The 17,409-nt window shown below is 39.2% G+C and overlaps 1 protein-coding gene across 1 annotated transcript in view; it reads left to right on the plus strand.

Moving 5' to 3' along the window:
- The window catches only part of KCNH8 (potassium voltage-gated channel subfamily H member 8), a 365,063-nt gene that overhangs the window by 306,160 nt on the left and 41,494 nt on the right, over positions 1-17,409 (plus strand). The window contains exon 11 of the mRNA XM_025870524.2: positions 4,362-4,576. Within this exon, the coding sequence (XP_025726309.1) occupies positions 4,362-4,576 (215 nt within the window). The remainder of the gene's footprint in view (positions 1-4,361; positions 4,577-17,409) is intronic.

The raw sequence follows: 17,409 nt of genomic DNA on the forward strand, positions 1-17,409 counted from the left end.
TTTATTTATTTATTTTTAAAGATTTTATTCATTTATTTGAGAGAGAAGGAGAGCACAAGCAGGGGCAGAGGGAGAGGGAGAAGCAGGCTCCTGGCTGAGCAGGGAGCCTGATGGGGGGCTCGATCCCAGAACCCCGGGATCATGATGAGAGCTGAAGGCAGACACTTAACCAACTGAGCCACCCAGGCGCCCTGGGCTGTCTTGTAAAGCTTTGGCTCATTTCTTGACTCACCCTCTTATGTTTTTTCTCCTTGACAGAAAGATTGGATGGGGAGGTGGGGGGTGAGGGGATAGGGCAATTGGGTGATGGGCACCTGATGGAATGAGCACTGGGTGTTATACGCAACTGATGAATCACTAAATTCTACCCCTGAAACTAATAATACACTATGTGTTAACTAAATTGAATCTAAATAATTCTTTTTTTTAAAAAAAAAGGTACAGAATAGCAACAGACAGAGTTTATTTTCATTATCAGTGTCAGAGTGAGGCTCTTTATGTGTGTTTTTAAAAGGAGAGTTTAACATTCCTGCTCACTTATCAACTTTGCAAAGTTAACGGCCATTCTATTATTTTGCATTCTAAATTAAAATTGACAATTATTTCTAAATTTGCTTCAGAAACTTATCTTTAATCATGAAATACTTTTCCTTGGGTTTCCTTAGGACCACGTAAGTTTTATAGCCTGCCTATTGACATAGTCTGCTTTTAAGAGGGCATATAATTATTTTTCCAAAGCTATATGGTTTCATATGCTTGTAAGCAAAAATAATGTAGTATGTTTAAATATATATAATCTGTCTTTTTCCATAGCTTGGTGTATTTTTACAATAGCAGCAATTCTAGGAATGGAATATGAAGGTATCGTCTATAACATTAGAACATAATAGGTACAAATTCAATGGCTTCTAGGTATTTAACATTGTGTGTAATACATAATTCAACTGGATCTTTTATTTAAAAAAATTCTACTCACAGCTGAAAGACTTAATCCATTGTCTTTTGCTCTTGGCCCCAATTTCCTCCATAAATTATGATTTTCATGGTTAACATTTTCACATCTTCATTTCTACTGTGTCGAGCATCAAAAGTGATCTAAATGCAAATTGCCACATGGCCATTCTAAATACTCGTATGCGGTATTGGGACTAAACCCAAACAAGGATAAATTATTAATATTTCATCTCTAATTAACATTATTTCAATGGAGATTGGGTATTTTACTTTCCCTATGGTAATATTGTCTTATAGGGCCAATTAAAATCAATACTGACTTTGATAAACTTAAGCACATGGCTTCACATTTGCAGATATTTAATACATGTTCACTCTGCCAACAAAATGAATTAATATATAATGTTGTAGGGAAGACGTATCACCAAACAACTGTCAAGCCATAACTTATTCAAGCAACTCAGTTGTCCAATCAATACACGAATGCATTTCTTAATCTGATGCCTGGGGAAGCAGTTGACACAGAGTCAAGGATTTGTTATGGGGATAGAATTTGTTTGCCTTGTACGCTTTCATTTCAGGTCCTGATAATTGTGTTTTTCTACCAATTTCTTCATTGTTGTTTAAAAGAAAATGACAAATCACTGATAAATGTGCTCTTCACAGATGGTATTAGTCTGCCTAGTTATAATTAAACATGTTATTGCTCTAACCCGGATGGTTTGCAGACGCATCCCATCAGCTTCCCCCTCCCCACCCCCCACCCCCCATGGAAGAGTAACTGGTTAGCAAATATAAGTAATAGAATTCTGAAAAATGGAGATAGTAAGAGACCACAGAAATCTCTCTCTTCTTTTAGAAATAAGGATACTGAGACCTGGAATAAATAAGAAACTTAGATCAAAGTCCTAAATATAGATAGTGAGAAATCCGCCAAGACCATAAAATCATTGAGGGTAGGGACCATGTTATTATTTACCAGTGCACACGTGCCGGGGCTCAACATGAGGTCCGGCTCGCATGTCAGTTGCTTCATAAATACTCCTTAAATGAATAAATAAACTGGAATTCTTTCTAGAGTGCCAAAGTTGGCAAGATGTTGGTGTTGTTTTTATAGCTGGGGTCACTGTGGCTTAAATAACCATGCTGTGGTCACCCAAGGTATGGAAGTATGATGACCCTAAAGTCATTCCGAACACCAGTTGCTTAACAGAAAGTATACATGCTCTTTGTAGCAAGACACTGCATCATGATAAACTCTTCTGAGATATACAAATTTCAAAATTTCTTATATTCAAAGCATCCTGGCTATATTTACGTCTTGCATCGGTACCCAACTTTGAGTTTTTGAGCACCAATTTAGATTTCTAACAAAATATGTAAGAAACCAAATTGCCAAATTTAGCTGTATGGGTGACAACAATAAATCCAACTTGAATTCTCTAGCACCATGTGGTTGTATATTCCCTTAGCATCTAGAAGTGCAGATTTCAGTCCTTTTTTTCTTTGAACAAATAGGCTCAACTTCAAGGTTTGAATCTAATGTTATTTCAGAGATAATACTCACATGTAATTCAATAATTTTAAAATGATCCGTTTTATGTTATATATTTATGAACATTTCAAGTATTTTATTTGACATGTTTCCTTTTCCTATGGAACTCAATAAAACAGACTTTTATCGAAACCTGTTACAAGTCTGAGACTTTCCTTCCAGAAGTGCTGGGCACCATAAAAAATAAAAATTTAGAAGTTTAAAAATTAACTGAATGGGGGACAAGGCAATTTGTTCTATACCATTCCGAAGATATTCTTTGCTTGGTGGTTTCTCTGTGGATCAACGGTTGGTTGTTGATTCCCGGTGAGACAAAGTGGCCATTAAAAAAAATAATAAAATTTCAAGCCCAGACAGGAGGACAAAGCAAAGAAACTCCTAAGTTGTAGCCATGAATCTAATGCCAGTGTCCTCTGTGAACGTAGATCATATTACTTCAGCGTTGATCCTAAGTTTTTCTGAGGATGGAATGGATTTTCTTTCATGGTTCTCACACGGATGCCGAGTGAATTAACAGCTGTGTCTAAAATAAATCTGAAGCTGCAATCAGCTCTTTGTTAGCACTTACATTTATGCTCACTTTCCTGCTAGGCTAAACTGATTCAAATCAACTGAAAGATTTTAAAGAATCAAATACATTGTCCAATATGATCTAATCAGCAAACTCAAGGAAGCAAGCTAGTTCCCAGGCAGGGGAATCCAGCCTAGGACTGGTAGGCAGCGGCATTGCAGGCAAAATAGCAGGGGTGCTGGGTGTGGCGCGGGTGCAGATGACAAAGTGGTGGTGGGTCTCTCTCCCTGCAGTGGCGCAAGCCGAGAACTCAGAGTTTTTATTTATTCGCTTTCTTTTTTGATGGGAAAATTGGCCTTTTACACTGTCACAGAGTATTAGAAGTATGGCTTGTGTTTTACATTTTCATTTGGTAGATTTCACCATCCATGATGTCCAAGACCTCTCTCTGCCCCGCCCCGTTCTTTTTTTTTTTTAAGATTTTATTTGTTCATTTTGACAGAGAGACAGAGAGACAGTGAGAGAGGGAACACAAGCAGGGGGAGTGGGAGAGGGAGAAGCAGGCTTCCCACTGACCAGGGAGCCCGATGCGGGGCTTGATTCCAGGACCCTGGGATCATGCATGACCTGAGCCGAAGGCAGACACTTAACGACTGAGCCACCCATGAGCCCCAGCCCCATCCTATTCTGAGGAGGGGGGGAGAGCACCTACACCCCTCCTCGCCCTCCTGTCTTGTAGACATGTTCAGAGGTAAATAAAACAACCCAAGTACGTTAGCAAACTGACGATGAAGCCAATTATTGTGTTAGAATCAAAATTATTAATACACATTTTAATGGTTTTCTACAGAGACTTTTTGTACTCAAAAAAAAAAAAATTGGAGCCATTATTATTTCTCCTGAACAGTTGAGGCAACTGTGACAAAAATGTCAACTGCTTTGTCTAAAGTCATTTATTGAATGCCATGAGGAACTTTCTGGAGCCCGTCTATGACCAACAATTCCTAACTCTGGCTCTGTTAGTCCTTATCCCCCAGACCACCGTTCTCAACCAGGAACAGTTGTGCCCACCACGGGACATTTGACAATGTCAGAAGATATTTTCGGTTGTCACTACTGGGGGTCAGGAATATGAGATGGCGCTAAACATTCTACTGTGTACAGAAAGCCCCCCCCAACAAAGAAATACCAGGCCCCAAATCTCAACACTGCCAAGATGAAGGTGTCTTTTTCTTTTGCAGTGTCATCTCAGAGAAGGGAAGCCTGTAAGTCAAATGAAGTTTCTAGTCCCAGCTTACCTTTCTTTAAAAGTGACATGTCTCTTTTTTTCACTGTCTCAAGGGAAAGGGGACTTAATTGGAGCAAACCTATCAATTAAGGACCAAGTGATCAAGACCAATGCAGATGTGAAGGCTTTAACCTACTGTGATCTTCAGTGCATCATCCTCAAAGGACTCTTTGAAGTGCTAGACCTTTACCCAGAATATGCTCACAAATTCATGGAAGACATTCAGCATGACCTCACATACAACCTTCGAGAAGGTCATGAGAGTGATGTAAGTCTCACTTCTAATTAGTGCTGAGACCTAAAACATGGGACCTGGAGACCATTTATAACAATAAAAGCACATGTCATGACTTCACTTGTAAAGATCTCTGAATGAATAACGTATGATTATTCAACCACTAGTTGAACAATTAAATAATTAGCTAGAAGTCAAGCCTGGAGTTTATCAACATTCTAGGAAAGTATTGTTTATAGATGACCTCCCTTAATTCAGTTTCTTTCTTGTTTATTTTCATGTGCTTATAACTAGAATCAGTTTCAGTGACATAGAATATTTAGCTACAGTTATGTGATTTCTCCACAGTTTAAAGATTTCCAGATAGAATATATGGCTCAGAGTTTGCTGTGTTTCTAACTGTTTACTATTCTGCTTGCCTGTTAGGAAGTTTGCTTAAGAATAATCTTTTTTTTAACCAGTACCCAAAACAGTCTATCTTAAAATAACTAAATATGCATAAAAGGATTCAGAGCCAAAGATTGTCACGCTGAAAGCATAATGAGCATTTTATGAAAATATATATTTGCTGCATGTTTCAGTTTATACAAACAGCTTTACTAACAAAATAGGTACTACACTGCATCCTGGGGTTAAGCTGATCGCGAACATGACTTCATTAGATGTGTCAGAGACACAAATGATTTAATAGGAATGATTGTTGAAAGGCAAGCCAGAGCATGAACAGCATTCTGTAACAACAAAAGCCTTGCTCGCTACCTTGAGTTTTGTTTAAGATATTTGCAATACTCGATTTTTTTCCCCGAGACTTTAAGGAATTTATTGTTTTGACTAACCCATATTGTGCAGGCATTTTGTGAGTCATTAATATTCCTCACTTTGAAAGGTAGAGAAAGAATACAAATTGTGTTTTTATTACTTCATCTTGGTTGAGGATATCAAACGACAGTCAATACATAAATGACAGTCGATATGTAGATGGTATCCCATTCCGAAGTTCAAGATTAACCAGTTTTGAGTGTGTGTTTCTCTCTATTAACGATAGCAAACAGCAAAAGAGGTATCAATATTTATTGGGAATCTATTTGTGCTAAGCACTCTGCCTAGATAAACATCTCATTTAGTGCTTAAAATGACTTTGTCAGGTAAGTATCAATTTGTATGGAACAGAAAACAGATTCAGAATGGCTAAGTAACTTGAATGTAGTCACATTGTATACACTATTAGTTATGTTGTCCCTGTTGAAGACACTTTTCATATCTTGTGATTCAACAGATGGACTTATTTTTTTAAGATTTATTTATTTATTTTAGACAGAGCATGGGAGGTGGGGGGGTACAGGGAGAGGGATTGAGAGCATCTCAAGCAGACTGCTCGCTGAGCACAGAGTGGGGCTCAATCCCACCACCCTGAGATCATGACTTGAGCTGAAATCAAGAGTCGGACATTTAAGCGACTGAGCCACCCAGGTGCCCCTCAACAGATGGACTTTTAAAACTACAGTTGTCTTTTGTACTCTTTAAGACAATCTATTTTTGAAGTGTGGAAGTGTGCTAGAGGGTGGAAGCAACTGGAAAAGAGAGAAGAAATGCAGGAAGAGAGAAAGAGCCAAACATGCCTCAGCCTAGTGAAGTGGAAAATATTGGATCTCAACCCCCAGCTTCTTTTTATTTGATTCCTTTTTAAGGATCCCTATCCCTGATCAAATTTTTTATCCCTTTTTTTCTATTTGCTGGAACATAAATCAGAGTGGTTTTTTAGACTCCAATACCTGAATTGCCTGTAGGATTACTTTCATTATCTGTTCTTTCTCTTGCATTGTTTTGTTTTGTTGTGGTCATTTGGTTCCTTCTTTTTAGCAGATGTTATACTTTTGTTTAAATGTAGATGTTGTTTATGAAAATTATTCTATTATTTTCCTCCATGCAGGTAAGGTTTTCTCTTGGCAAGCAGATCAAGTCCCAACCAACCAATTTCATCCTGCCCAGAGTTCCTCTTAGGTTTTGTTCAGCTGCTCTGTTTCAGCTTTGCCCATCCTCTGAGGCTATAGCCTTCACCCTTAAGACGTGTTTTTTCTGGGATCTCCAGCTGAAAGCCTGAGATGTTTACCAAGGCCTCTCCTATTTGGTGGGGCTTAAACTCCACCCTCCATCTCCTCAGCACTGCATGGTGGCTGAAATCTCTGCTCGTCCCAGGTGCTGTTTACTTCCGAGTCTCTCGGAGCACTGCCCTGTGCATGCTCACATGAGCAGCTGACTCATGCATCTAGGGCCACACTGACACAGTTGACAGCTCTCGGGGCTTTTACTCCTCAAATCCCAGGTGCTTTAGTATCACCTGAACTTCATCCCTAGCCTCCTTAGCCAGGAAGATGACTCCTTTCTGTCCTACGCTATTCTACCTCACAGGGAAACAGAAAATTCTCCCCGGGCGCCTGGGTGGCTCAGATAGTTAAGCGTCTGCCTTCGGCTCAGGTCATGGTCCCAGGGTCCTGGGATCGAGTCCCGCACTGGGCTCCCTGCTCCTTGGGAGCCTGCTTCTCCCTCTGCTTCTCTCCCTCTCTCTCTCCCTCTGTCTCTCATGAATAAATAAATAAAACATTAAAAAAAAAAAGAAAGAAAGAAAATTCCCCCCGGAAGATGCTTGGGTAAATGCAGAGCACATGTTGGTGTGCCCCTTTTCTCAGAGACCACGACCCTTCAAGTCTTTCCTGAGCTGATTGTGCTCTGGTGCTTTCAAACAGTTATTTTATCTGTTTTGTCCAGCTTTATTTTTTACTTGAGAGTTAGTTCAATATAAGCTATTTCATTACAGCTGGAACCGTAAGTATCGCTTCTTTTCAGAAGGCTTATCAGCTACATTTTTAAGGGCAAATGGGAACTGGAACTTACCCCTGAAACCGTTATTGTTTTGTTTTTCCTGATCATTTATCACTCAAAACTCAAAACACTCTCTCTCTTAATCTCTCTCTGTGTGTATATACATATATATACACACACATATATCTCCAAGATCTTGGGATGCTATGCCTTCTAAAGGCTTGATAAATTTGGACCACCCTTCCCCATAATTCCATGCCCTGGGGAGAAAGTCTTCTGCTCTTTCCTAGCATACTCCAACTTCTTGGCTCATTTGTATTCTGATGGTAACCTATGGTTATGAATTCTTGCTTTGCTTTGCAACTCTGGTCTGCTGTCAGACCAATAGGAAACCCAACCTCTTTCCTTAATTTCTGTGAACACACAAACAAAATATCTAATCACACAGGATGTTTAGTGGGTTGAAGCCTTTGGTGATCAATGGGTTTAGAAGAAGAACATTTGCATAATGGAAATGCAAACGATATAAATGTACAGTATCTATATATCCTTATTCTTAAAAATCATGTGGCCCCTGGGCCATGTTGTTCAGCTCTTTCTTATTGCTCTCAACACTCTCCTCTTCTTGCTTTCCCTTCATCTCCAAATTCCCCATTATTTCTGATACATATTAGTTTAACTCCCACTCTTTGGCTGCCTTTCGTCTTTCCTATTCTGCCTTCTGGATTCACCTTGTACTGTTAGGTGACACAGAACATCTGGGTAAAGTGAAGACTGATGGTCAATCCTTTTTGAAATAAAGATCATAAAAGCATTTCAAGAAATAGTCAAAATTTGGAAGGGAAATGCATGTAGCTTTAGTAACATATAACTCCTAGAGCTATGATAAATTATGTAACTTGAGAATGACAGCTCATCCAATTCTCATAGGAAAATTAACTAAAATATATAATATTCTAAGTCTATGGAGAGGTTAGCTAGCATGGTTTGGACCTCATGCTAATTATGCATCTTATGCACCCCGTGTTTTCTATATTTGTCTTATTTATTTATATCTCCTGGATGGCTCCAATAATGACATGGATTAATTTAGCTATTTCTGTCCATGCAGATTATAAGAAATTTGCTTCACTGCTTCTCATGGTAGACTCCATAAAATTGGCTTTCGCACAATCTCATGTGTTGTTGGTTGTGAAATTTAGTGCCTTAATATAAGAATTTTGAATTTGTGATAAAACAAATAAAATGATTGAAGAGTATCTAAAATATCTGTTTTCAAAAATTAATAATGCTAATATACTGAAAATTGAATATTGATATGGCTACATATAAATACCTATGTGCTTCTCACGTGGTAGACACTGACTGAGTGGTGGTATCGTGGTTATAGAGCAACAAACAGCAATGGTTGTTGAAAAAGGAAAATAAATTCTTACTGAGGGGTTTATCAGTGATGAAACCTATTAAATTTTAAGTGTCTTATCTCATTTTTCCTCAATTTCTCATTGTCATATAATCCAATCAGCTTAAAAAAATAAAGTCTCCTCCTTCAGTCTTCCCACCTCTTTAGTAAAGGAAGGGGTGTTTCCCCAGTTTCTTGAGGGTCAGTGACCTCTAGGTAAAGGACTCTGAATGCCCATCTCCAACATGGCACAAGAGGCTACAGCAAAGTTGAGAGAAGGCTCCTGAGGCAGAGACAAGAGAGCCCTCTAGGATGTGCAGGGTCAGCTGCTTCTTCCCACTTGGATGCATTTGATCATACTTGGGTGGTTTAAGGGGCTGACCTATCATAGCTGCTTAAAACCTCCACATTATCTTAACATCCTAGTTCCCCACAACCTACATCTACTCTCTATATAGACCCAGCACCATGCTTAAACAGTATAGTTATAAAATTGAATACATCCAAGTCTCAAATGACCCTCATATGAAACAAATGCATATATAATCATAATTTATTGCAAAAGTTCCAGAGTGGTCATATGCAATAGTTAAAACATATATAAATAAACATAGTGGAATGCAAAAGTTTCATAGTAATGGAAAAGTCAACTTGCCATCACCAGCCTGTGGGGGGTTGTGTGCATGCGTGTGTGTGTGTGTGTGTGTGTGTGTGCGTGCACGCACACACGCATCTGTACGTGTGGAAGGTGCTGAAAGAATCTGACCATGACACATGAGAAGGGGTATCCTAAGTGGTCCTCCTGCCTCTATTCTTCTTACCACCCTCTCTCCTCAAGGCTCCAGAAGCAACCTTTTCAAAATGACAAATTGGATCATCTCATTCGGTTGCTTAAAATATTTCAACAGATCCCCATGGACTGTTAATAAAATCCAGACTTCTAAACATAACTTTGAAGATCCTATGCATTCCAACAACTGCCTGCCTTTCAGATCCATCCGATGACATCTTGCGTCCAGCTTACACTCCAGCGAACTGGCCTGCTTTCCCTTCTTGCAATGGTGCTCCTCCTGCCTTACCTGACCACCTGCTCAGGAGTTTGCCTCTCCAGGTTGTCCTCTGGCACATCACCTTGTTTATCTTTCTTCAGAGTGTTTAGCAAGACCTGAAGTTCTTTTAATATGTATATTTGCTTGTTCATGGTCAGTTTTTCCTACCAGAATGTCTACTTTATGTGAGCTTTGTTTTATTCTAGACTACAGCCTCAGTGCCTAAGTCAGATCCTAATGTAGAATTAACATTTAATATATATTCAATGAGTGAATGAATGAATGTCAATAAGTTTCCTTTGGGACCTGGAACTTATGTGAAATTTTAAGAAAATGAATAAAGTCCTGAAGACAGCAGCCACATAGCCAGTAAATGGAGTTTAAAATGAAAAGTTGAGGGGCACCTGGCTGGCTGAGTCGGTAGAGCATACGACTCTTGATATTGGGGTCATGAGTTCAAGCCACATATTGGGCATATGGTGTACTTAAGAAATAAAATGAAATGAAATGAAAAGTTAAGAGAATTCAGAATTACATTCCTAAGAAGTAACAAAGCCAAAGAAGGTATCAGTAGTAATACTAAAAAGAACAAATTGAAAGAATAGCTAAATTGGAAATGTTATTTTTCACTTCCCTTACATTCAAGATGAGAGGTTTTCAAGAGCCATAGGAGGAATTTCAGCTGAATAATAAGGAAAAAAAAAACCCTTGCAATATAGGTAAAGTAATTCCTCCAGGTAGTTTGGTTTAGTAAGCTGTGTTAAGATGAAAAAGGATCTGCCTTCAAATCTAAGCTCACACACATATTTTCTGTAAAAATAGATGAACAGTTACAACACTAATACCCCCAGAAAGTAGAGAATCAATACTTTTAACAATTAAATCATTCTAGACTGTTATTCACCTCACATTTATTGCCTAGGGTATGAGACTACAAACTTTCTGGGTGAAATGAATTTACATGTGGAAAATTCAAGGGTCTAGCAAAGCAGCTGATCTATGTTTATAAAATACTTCATCAAAACGGAACACATGGGTCTGTTGCACTTAATGGTTAGCTGTGAGGTGTAAGGTCTCTAATGTGTATGGTGGAATCTGGTCAAGTATATTTCATGTTCCTTAGCATTAGCTTCAGTGGTATCTGAATGTGAATTCATATTTCTATCTGGGTCTAGACCCCATGTCTTTTATATGCCGAGGTGAACCTTTATTTTGTTTAAAGTTTTCAGTAGGCAGCCCCTATCTCAAACACAAATAGCACTGGAAAAAGCATCTAATTCCCAAGTACTATTGAGATGTGTCCATTGGACCACTTGGCACTGGACAATTTCTTAAATAATTAAGCTGTACTATATCCATGAGGTTTGACTCTGTGCTTCCTCCCATAGATAAAAACAAGCCTGAATAGATCTTTCAAATGAAGTCTGTGATTTGCCAACATCCCTTGCCGCCTATGTGACTATATTATAATTTAATTCAAGATTGTACTGAAAAGAGAGCTATTTCCAAAAGAAGAAGTTTGTTTAAATTTAGTCCCCATTTCAGACTGGAATAAGATTGGGCTACTTGGAAGCAATTTTCTTGAAAATGATTTACCAAATGGTAATAACTTAAAAAATTGTATCTGACAGCCCAGATACTTAGCTCTTCAAGAGTGGCCTGTGTGTAGGTGTGCATCTGCTAGCCCAGTCTTGGGTAATAAGAGAACATAATTAATTCTGCACCTTTCTGAGATAATTGTTCCTTGAAAATTGCATATTGAAGGACTCCCATGTCATTTGATCATGTCAGCTTTCCTTGCTATCCCAGGAGCAACAGGTGTTTTGTTTGTCAGTTGTATATTTTAGAATACTCTCCCTACAAGATATATCTTGTAGTCAATTGTTTTACCTACTGTACACTTTTATGGTGCTTCAGATGGTTTCAGATGTGATAGGAAAAGCTCAGTAAATAAGGGCCTAGAAATTCGATTTGTATCCAGTATATTTTCTAGGTTCTGAAACTTTTCTCATACTGGTCTTTCAGTGGATTCAGAAGTTGTGAAAAACATATTACCTTGAAGGAAAAGACTGCGTCTCAGGTAGTGTCTCCAGAGCCCAGCACCATGTTTACGTTCATGGCTTTCGGTAAATGAAGATTGCTGTTGAATTTCTGGCACTTAATGAACATCTTACTTGCTCTGACTGCAGCAAAAAGACCCTCAGTGTCCTCTTTTCTTCTAGCGATTACCCAGGCTTATTGCTTCATTCCCTCCATTACTATCAGTCTTGTCCCCGTCTGTTTCCCCCTGAAAGATCTCAGGGTGGAATGGACTCCACTGGACCCATTCCTCTCTAACCTTAAAATTCTCTTTCTCCTGCCTCAGAGAGATGAAGGCTCCATACTCCTAAGAAGAAAAAAGGTTATTCTCAACCTCTTCTCAAACTACAGACTGATTCTTTTTTAAATTCTTATTGTAGGACAGAGCTAGTGTGGGACTTTGGCAAAGGCGCCCAGCCTGAGGATCCTAGTAAGTTTGGGGGCAATTGAGAACAAGGACATTAACTGTAGCCAGTAAAAATCCAACTCAAATAGAGCATCAGAAGCAGAGGAGATTTATTGTAGGGATTCGAAGGATCTTATGGGATTAAAAAAAATACACGTGCACACACGTGGATCTCAGGAATTCTTATAATCAGGTCAGGATTCTCTCTACATTTCTTATTTTTCCTTTCTTCTCCATTTCTTTCTCCTTCAGTCATCATGCCGTCTGTCTTTCCTTGTCTAATTGCAAGAAATGGTCACATTTAGCAGGTCCTCAATTCAAATGGGGAGCAGATTAAGCTAGACTCTCAGTTGATTCTAGATTCCTGCAGAAGGACTGAGTGGTTCAGCTCAACTCAAGTGCCTACCCAGGTTTCATCAATTATTGTGTGTGGGAGTGTTTGTGTGAGGGGGTCAAGGATGGAGGGAGTATTACACTGTAGTAATATGGTGGTTTCCATGGCAACCCATGGACTGAAGCATTGAGATAAGGAAGATCCAGAAAAGTGGTGGGTGGTCGGAGGTAGTTGTTGGACAAATGAAGCAAAACCAGTGACTGTATGAACTGTGGGGAATCACATCATTGTAGGTTGTGCAATCATATTGCGGCGACATTTTATTAGAAAACAAATCTTATTTAAACATATATCAAAAAATAAAGACAAATAAAGTAGAGAACACATAAAAAACTTTAAACCACCCTGAATGGGCTCTTGTTTCATCTCCTCTGGATTCTGTCCCGTGTAGCCATTTGTCAGTCAAACAGCACGAGACCTATCCTGCAAAGAGATCAACCACATTTTGAGGACATCTGGGTATTTCAGCTTGTGTTTGCAAGTTGAACAGTGAATATTTAGATTTTTATGCTCCTTGGGGAAAGCGGGGGTTAGCCGAGTTGAGAAAGTCAGAGGATAAAAGGCCACCTGCCATCCCATAAACAAGACTAAAAAGTCTTTCTTTCCCTACTTTCCTGGTTACTTCCATCCTGCAGGGAGCAGCAGATGTTCAGCCTGTAATAAAAGTGTCACATTTGCATATGCGTGCATGCGCGCGCGCGCGCACACACACACACACACACACACACACACACACACACACACAAAGGCAGGACTCGACTTACACACATTCCTTGAGAATGAAAAACTACCTGCATCCACCAAGAATCCTCCACCCTGCCCCACTGTTACCCAGGTCCTCCATTCCCCACTGCACTTTTGATGGGTGTTTTAGTCACCATAGAAACCCAGAGCCTGCCCCCAAGTTCTGCTGTAGGCTCCGGTAACAGAGCCCACTTTCTTTCTTTTCTTTTTTTTTTTTTAAGATTTTATTTATTTATTCATGAGAGACAGAGAGAGAGAGAGAAGCAAAGGGAGAAGCAGGCTCCCAAGGAGCAGGGAGCCCAATGCGGGACTCAATCCCAGGACCCTGGGATCATGACCTGAACCAAAGGCAGACGCTTAACCATCTGAGCCACCCAGACGCCCAACAGAGCCCACTTTCTTGACAAGGCTCCGTGAAGTGAAGATGATGTTGATGCTGCTGATGGTATAATAGCTCCTGAGAACCAAGCTGTATGCTCAGCACTTTACAAACACTGCCTTCTGTTAACTCTCACAGTATTCTTGGAGTTAAGTTGTACTAGATTAAGAAGACTAGTTCAAGATGAGAGAGGTAAAAACTGGTCCAATCCTTCAGCAAGTAAGCAAGGGAGGTGAGGAACTGCAAATGCAGTCCCACGCCACCTGAATCCTAAACCCAATGGAAACTTAGTGTAAGTTTATCCATCAAAACAAAGTTATACATTTTTCCTCTGTCCCTTAGTCCTATGAGCAGTGAATGCCAGCTATGTTTTAGGTTAATGGAGCATTCATGGGAAACATGTTTCCATGGGAAAACAAGCTTCACATGAAAGAGAAAATGAACCATTTTTTGATAATTCTTCAAATTGTACACTTTTTATTTGTGCATGTTTTTGTATATGTTATACTTTCACGAGGTTTTAAAAAGATTTATTTTAAAAGATAAATCATTGAAGAACTCAAATTATGAGTGGAGAACTCAGTTGTATACATATAAGTTGTTTGAGAGCCATAACTATATTTTATTCATGTTTCTAATCATTTTCCTAGTAAAACTGCTGGTACAAACTGTGTGCTTGATGAATGCTGATTGGAATTTAATTCATTCACACACACACACACATAACACACACACACACACACACACACACGTTTCCATATCACAGAATAATAAAATGTTAAGGCTGGAAGTGACCTTAAGTGCCATCTATTAAAACTCAGTTTTTCCTTTGATTACAAGTGACTTAAAGGGAAGAGCAAAGAAAATTTATTCATTCAGAGAACTAAAAATCCAGTCACTGGTTAGGTATATAACTTAAGTGAATTATATACCTAAATGAGTTAGAATATTCCCTTTGCACAAAGTAGACTTTTACTTTGGGATGAAGTCTTCCATCAACCATTCCAAGTATGTGTTTCAAATAAGATTCAGTCAAAAAATCAAAATGTTTCTCAACAGGTATTATTTTCTCTTGTCGACTGCATATTTAGTAGCACATCTGCTGACAAGGAAAGGGTGTTAATGTTTATTAAGTGTGTATTAGGAGCAAGGGAGTTTGTTTACATTACCTTCTTTCATTTAATGTTTAATCCTGGTGTCCCCCTGAATCCTTGCTTAACAGATGAAGGAACTGGCTGTCCCAGCAGTTCCTGCCTGAGATTACAGAATTAGTGAAAGAATCAAATAGTATAAAATTGAGTCAGATGCTGGTATTCTGAGTCCCAGCCTAGTACATTTGTCCACTAAAGCACTCTGCTACAAATCAGAACATAATTCTCCTAAAAGAGTTGGTTTCCTTCAGGCATCCTGACTTACAGCAGAAGCTATACTGAATTTCCAGAATAACATTCACTTTAATCTTCTTAACCTTAATGCTATTACTTGTCATGTCTCATCAAAAACCCACTGTGCCTAAATGTTTCAGGAAAGACATGTCCTTAACAAGAGGGTGAGTAAGACGACAGAACTATTGTAGCTTGGCCATCCAACTTGTCCTTTCCCTTAGTATTTGTGCTTTCATTTGCTCATAAATCTCATCCACCTTTTAATAACCCTGTGGTCACTGACTAGCTCTGGGAAAATGTCTTCCCATTCAAGTACATGTTTTTCAGTCTTCTATACATGTAATTGTTCTTCATCCTTCCTTTGTTCCATGCTTGAGAGTAAATCTGTGAAATCTACTCCACGATCATTTCAGATGTACAAAATGGTACTTCCATTCTTTTCAGATTCAGTTTCATCCTTGTAAGAAGTTGGAGGCCTTCTTATTAATTGAAATAAAATGTTCTCAGCACTTCCTTTATGTGCATATACACACAGTTATGGAGAAGTTATGGAGAAGGATTAAGAATATAGATGAAAGGGGCGCCTGGGTGGCTCCGTCGGTTGAGCATCCAACTCTTGATTTCAGCTCAGGTCATGATCTCAGGGTTGTGAGATCAAGCCCCACATCGGGCTCTGTGCGAGGCATGGAGCCTGCTTGGATTTCTCTCTCCCTCTTCCCCTCCCCTCACCTTTCTCTCTCTCTCTCTCCCCCTCTAACAACAACAACACAAAGAATTCAGGTGAAAGAAGCAATATTTTTAACATTTCTCAATCTGCAAATACTTTACCTCTGTATGTTAGGATTTTTTTGAAAACATAATTTTATTCTGTTTTTGTCATTCAAGGACTGCATCCTCAGAGTCTTGTTACAATAATCCTGAATGTTTTACTATAGTATATATTTCACTGTTTGCACTCTGCTAGTCTAATAATATTTCACTGGTCATCCCTGGGCACGTACAACATCACTTCAGTTAGCCCTTTAATCCTAAAGCCAAGCTCAACTGATAAAACATAGAGTCAGTGGGTGGTATAATTAAAACTGTTCTAAATGAGCTAAGTTGGTAGAAATTAAATTAAAATTAAAAACAAATTACAAAATCCCAGGATAAACATCTCTAATAGTGCTTTTCCCGTGAAGTTCCCCAAAAGGGTGTAGACAGCAGAGACGATGACATATGGTAGAAACAGTCTGCTTACACCACAGCGCAGACTGTGCTCCGCAGGCAGAGCTGGAGGCCTCCGGTTCATCAGATTGGAGGCATCTATTTGCTCGCCATTTAAACCCAGCGTCCTGGGATGCCAGAGGGGTGGTGGCTTTGACTGAAGGAAACAGTAGTCAGGTAGTCAGAAATAGGAAGCAAACAAGATGCCAGGTTGGGGGGGGAAGATTGAAGTATCTCAAGATTATGAATTGGCAGGCCAGCATGGGGTATTAATGACAACTCTATAAGGGTGGAGGGATCCATGGAGATAGAGAGATGTGAAATGAATTGGGATTTAAAGGATTTGGTTTCCATGTCATTGAGGAAAATGATTAAGGAAAAATTCTGAGATGAACATCTGCAAGATGCTGAGATTTTAGTGATGTGGTAATCCCACTTATATGTTCCACCCGGAAGATTAAGTTCTTTAAAAGCAGAGCATATGGTCACCAATCTGTGACACTGCGTTTTGCCAGGATTCATAAATAGTCCCAGGTCTGACTAGGGCTAAGGAAGCATATTTATATTCCAGGTTGTACAGTTTACGTTTTTTTCTTTTATTAGTCACACTTCTGTCTTGATGGGACAAAATGTTAGCATTATATATGGGGAAAAGACCGAAAAACCAAAACAGGATTCTGTCAAAAAGAGCAATGAATACAAGGCATTAGACTCAATACATATAGAAGTTGTATGACTTGGAGCAAGTTGCTTGCCTTCTGCGGGCCTCCAGTTCCTCATCTCTGGACTAAATGGTCGCTAAGAAACCGTCAGTTGAGTCAAGCTAACTGCTTCAACAAACAACCCCAAGTCTCAATAATTTGATACAATAAGTAGAATAAACGATTTATGCAGTAAAGCTTATTCATATCACAGTATACAGGAGGCAGCTTCTCACCTGATGACTCAGGAATCCAGGCTTCCTCTATTTGGTGGCCCCATCATCCTCCAGGCCTGAGTCCC

This window comes from Callorhinus ursinus, unplaced genomic scaffold (assembly GCF_003265705.2).
Source record: "Callorhinus ursinus isolate GAN/ISIS: 27379988/994484 unplaced genomic scaffold, GSC_fseal_2.0 scaffold1, whole genome shotgun sequence".
NCBI classification, from domain to species: domain Eukaryota; kingdom Metazoa; phylum Chordata; class Mammalia; order Carnivora; family Otariidae; genus Callorhinus; species Callorhinus ursinus.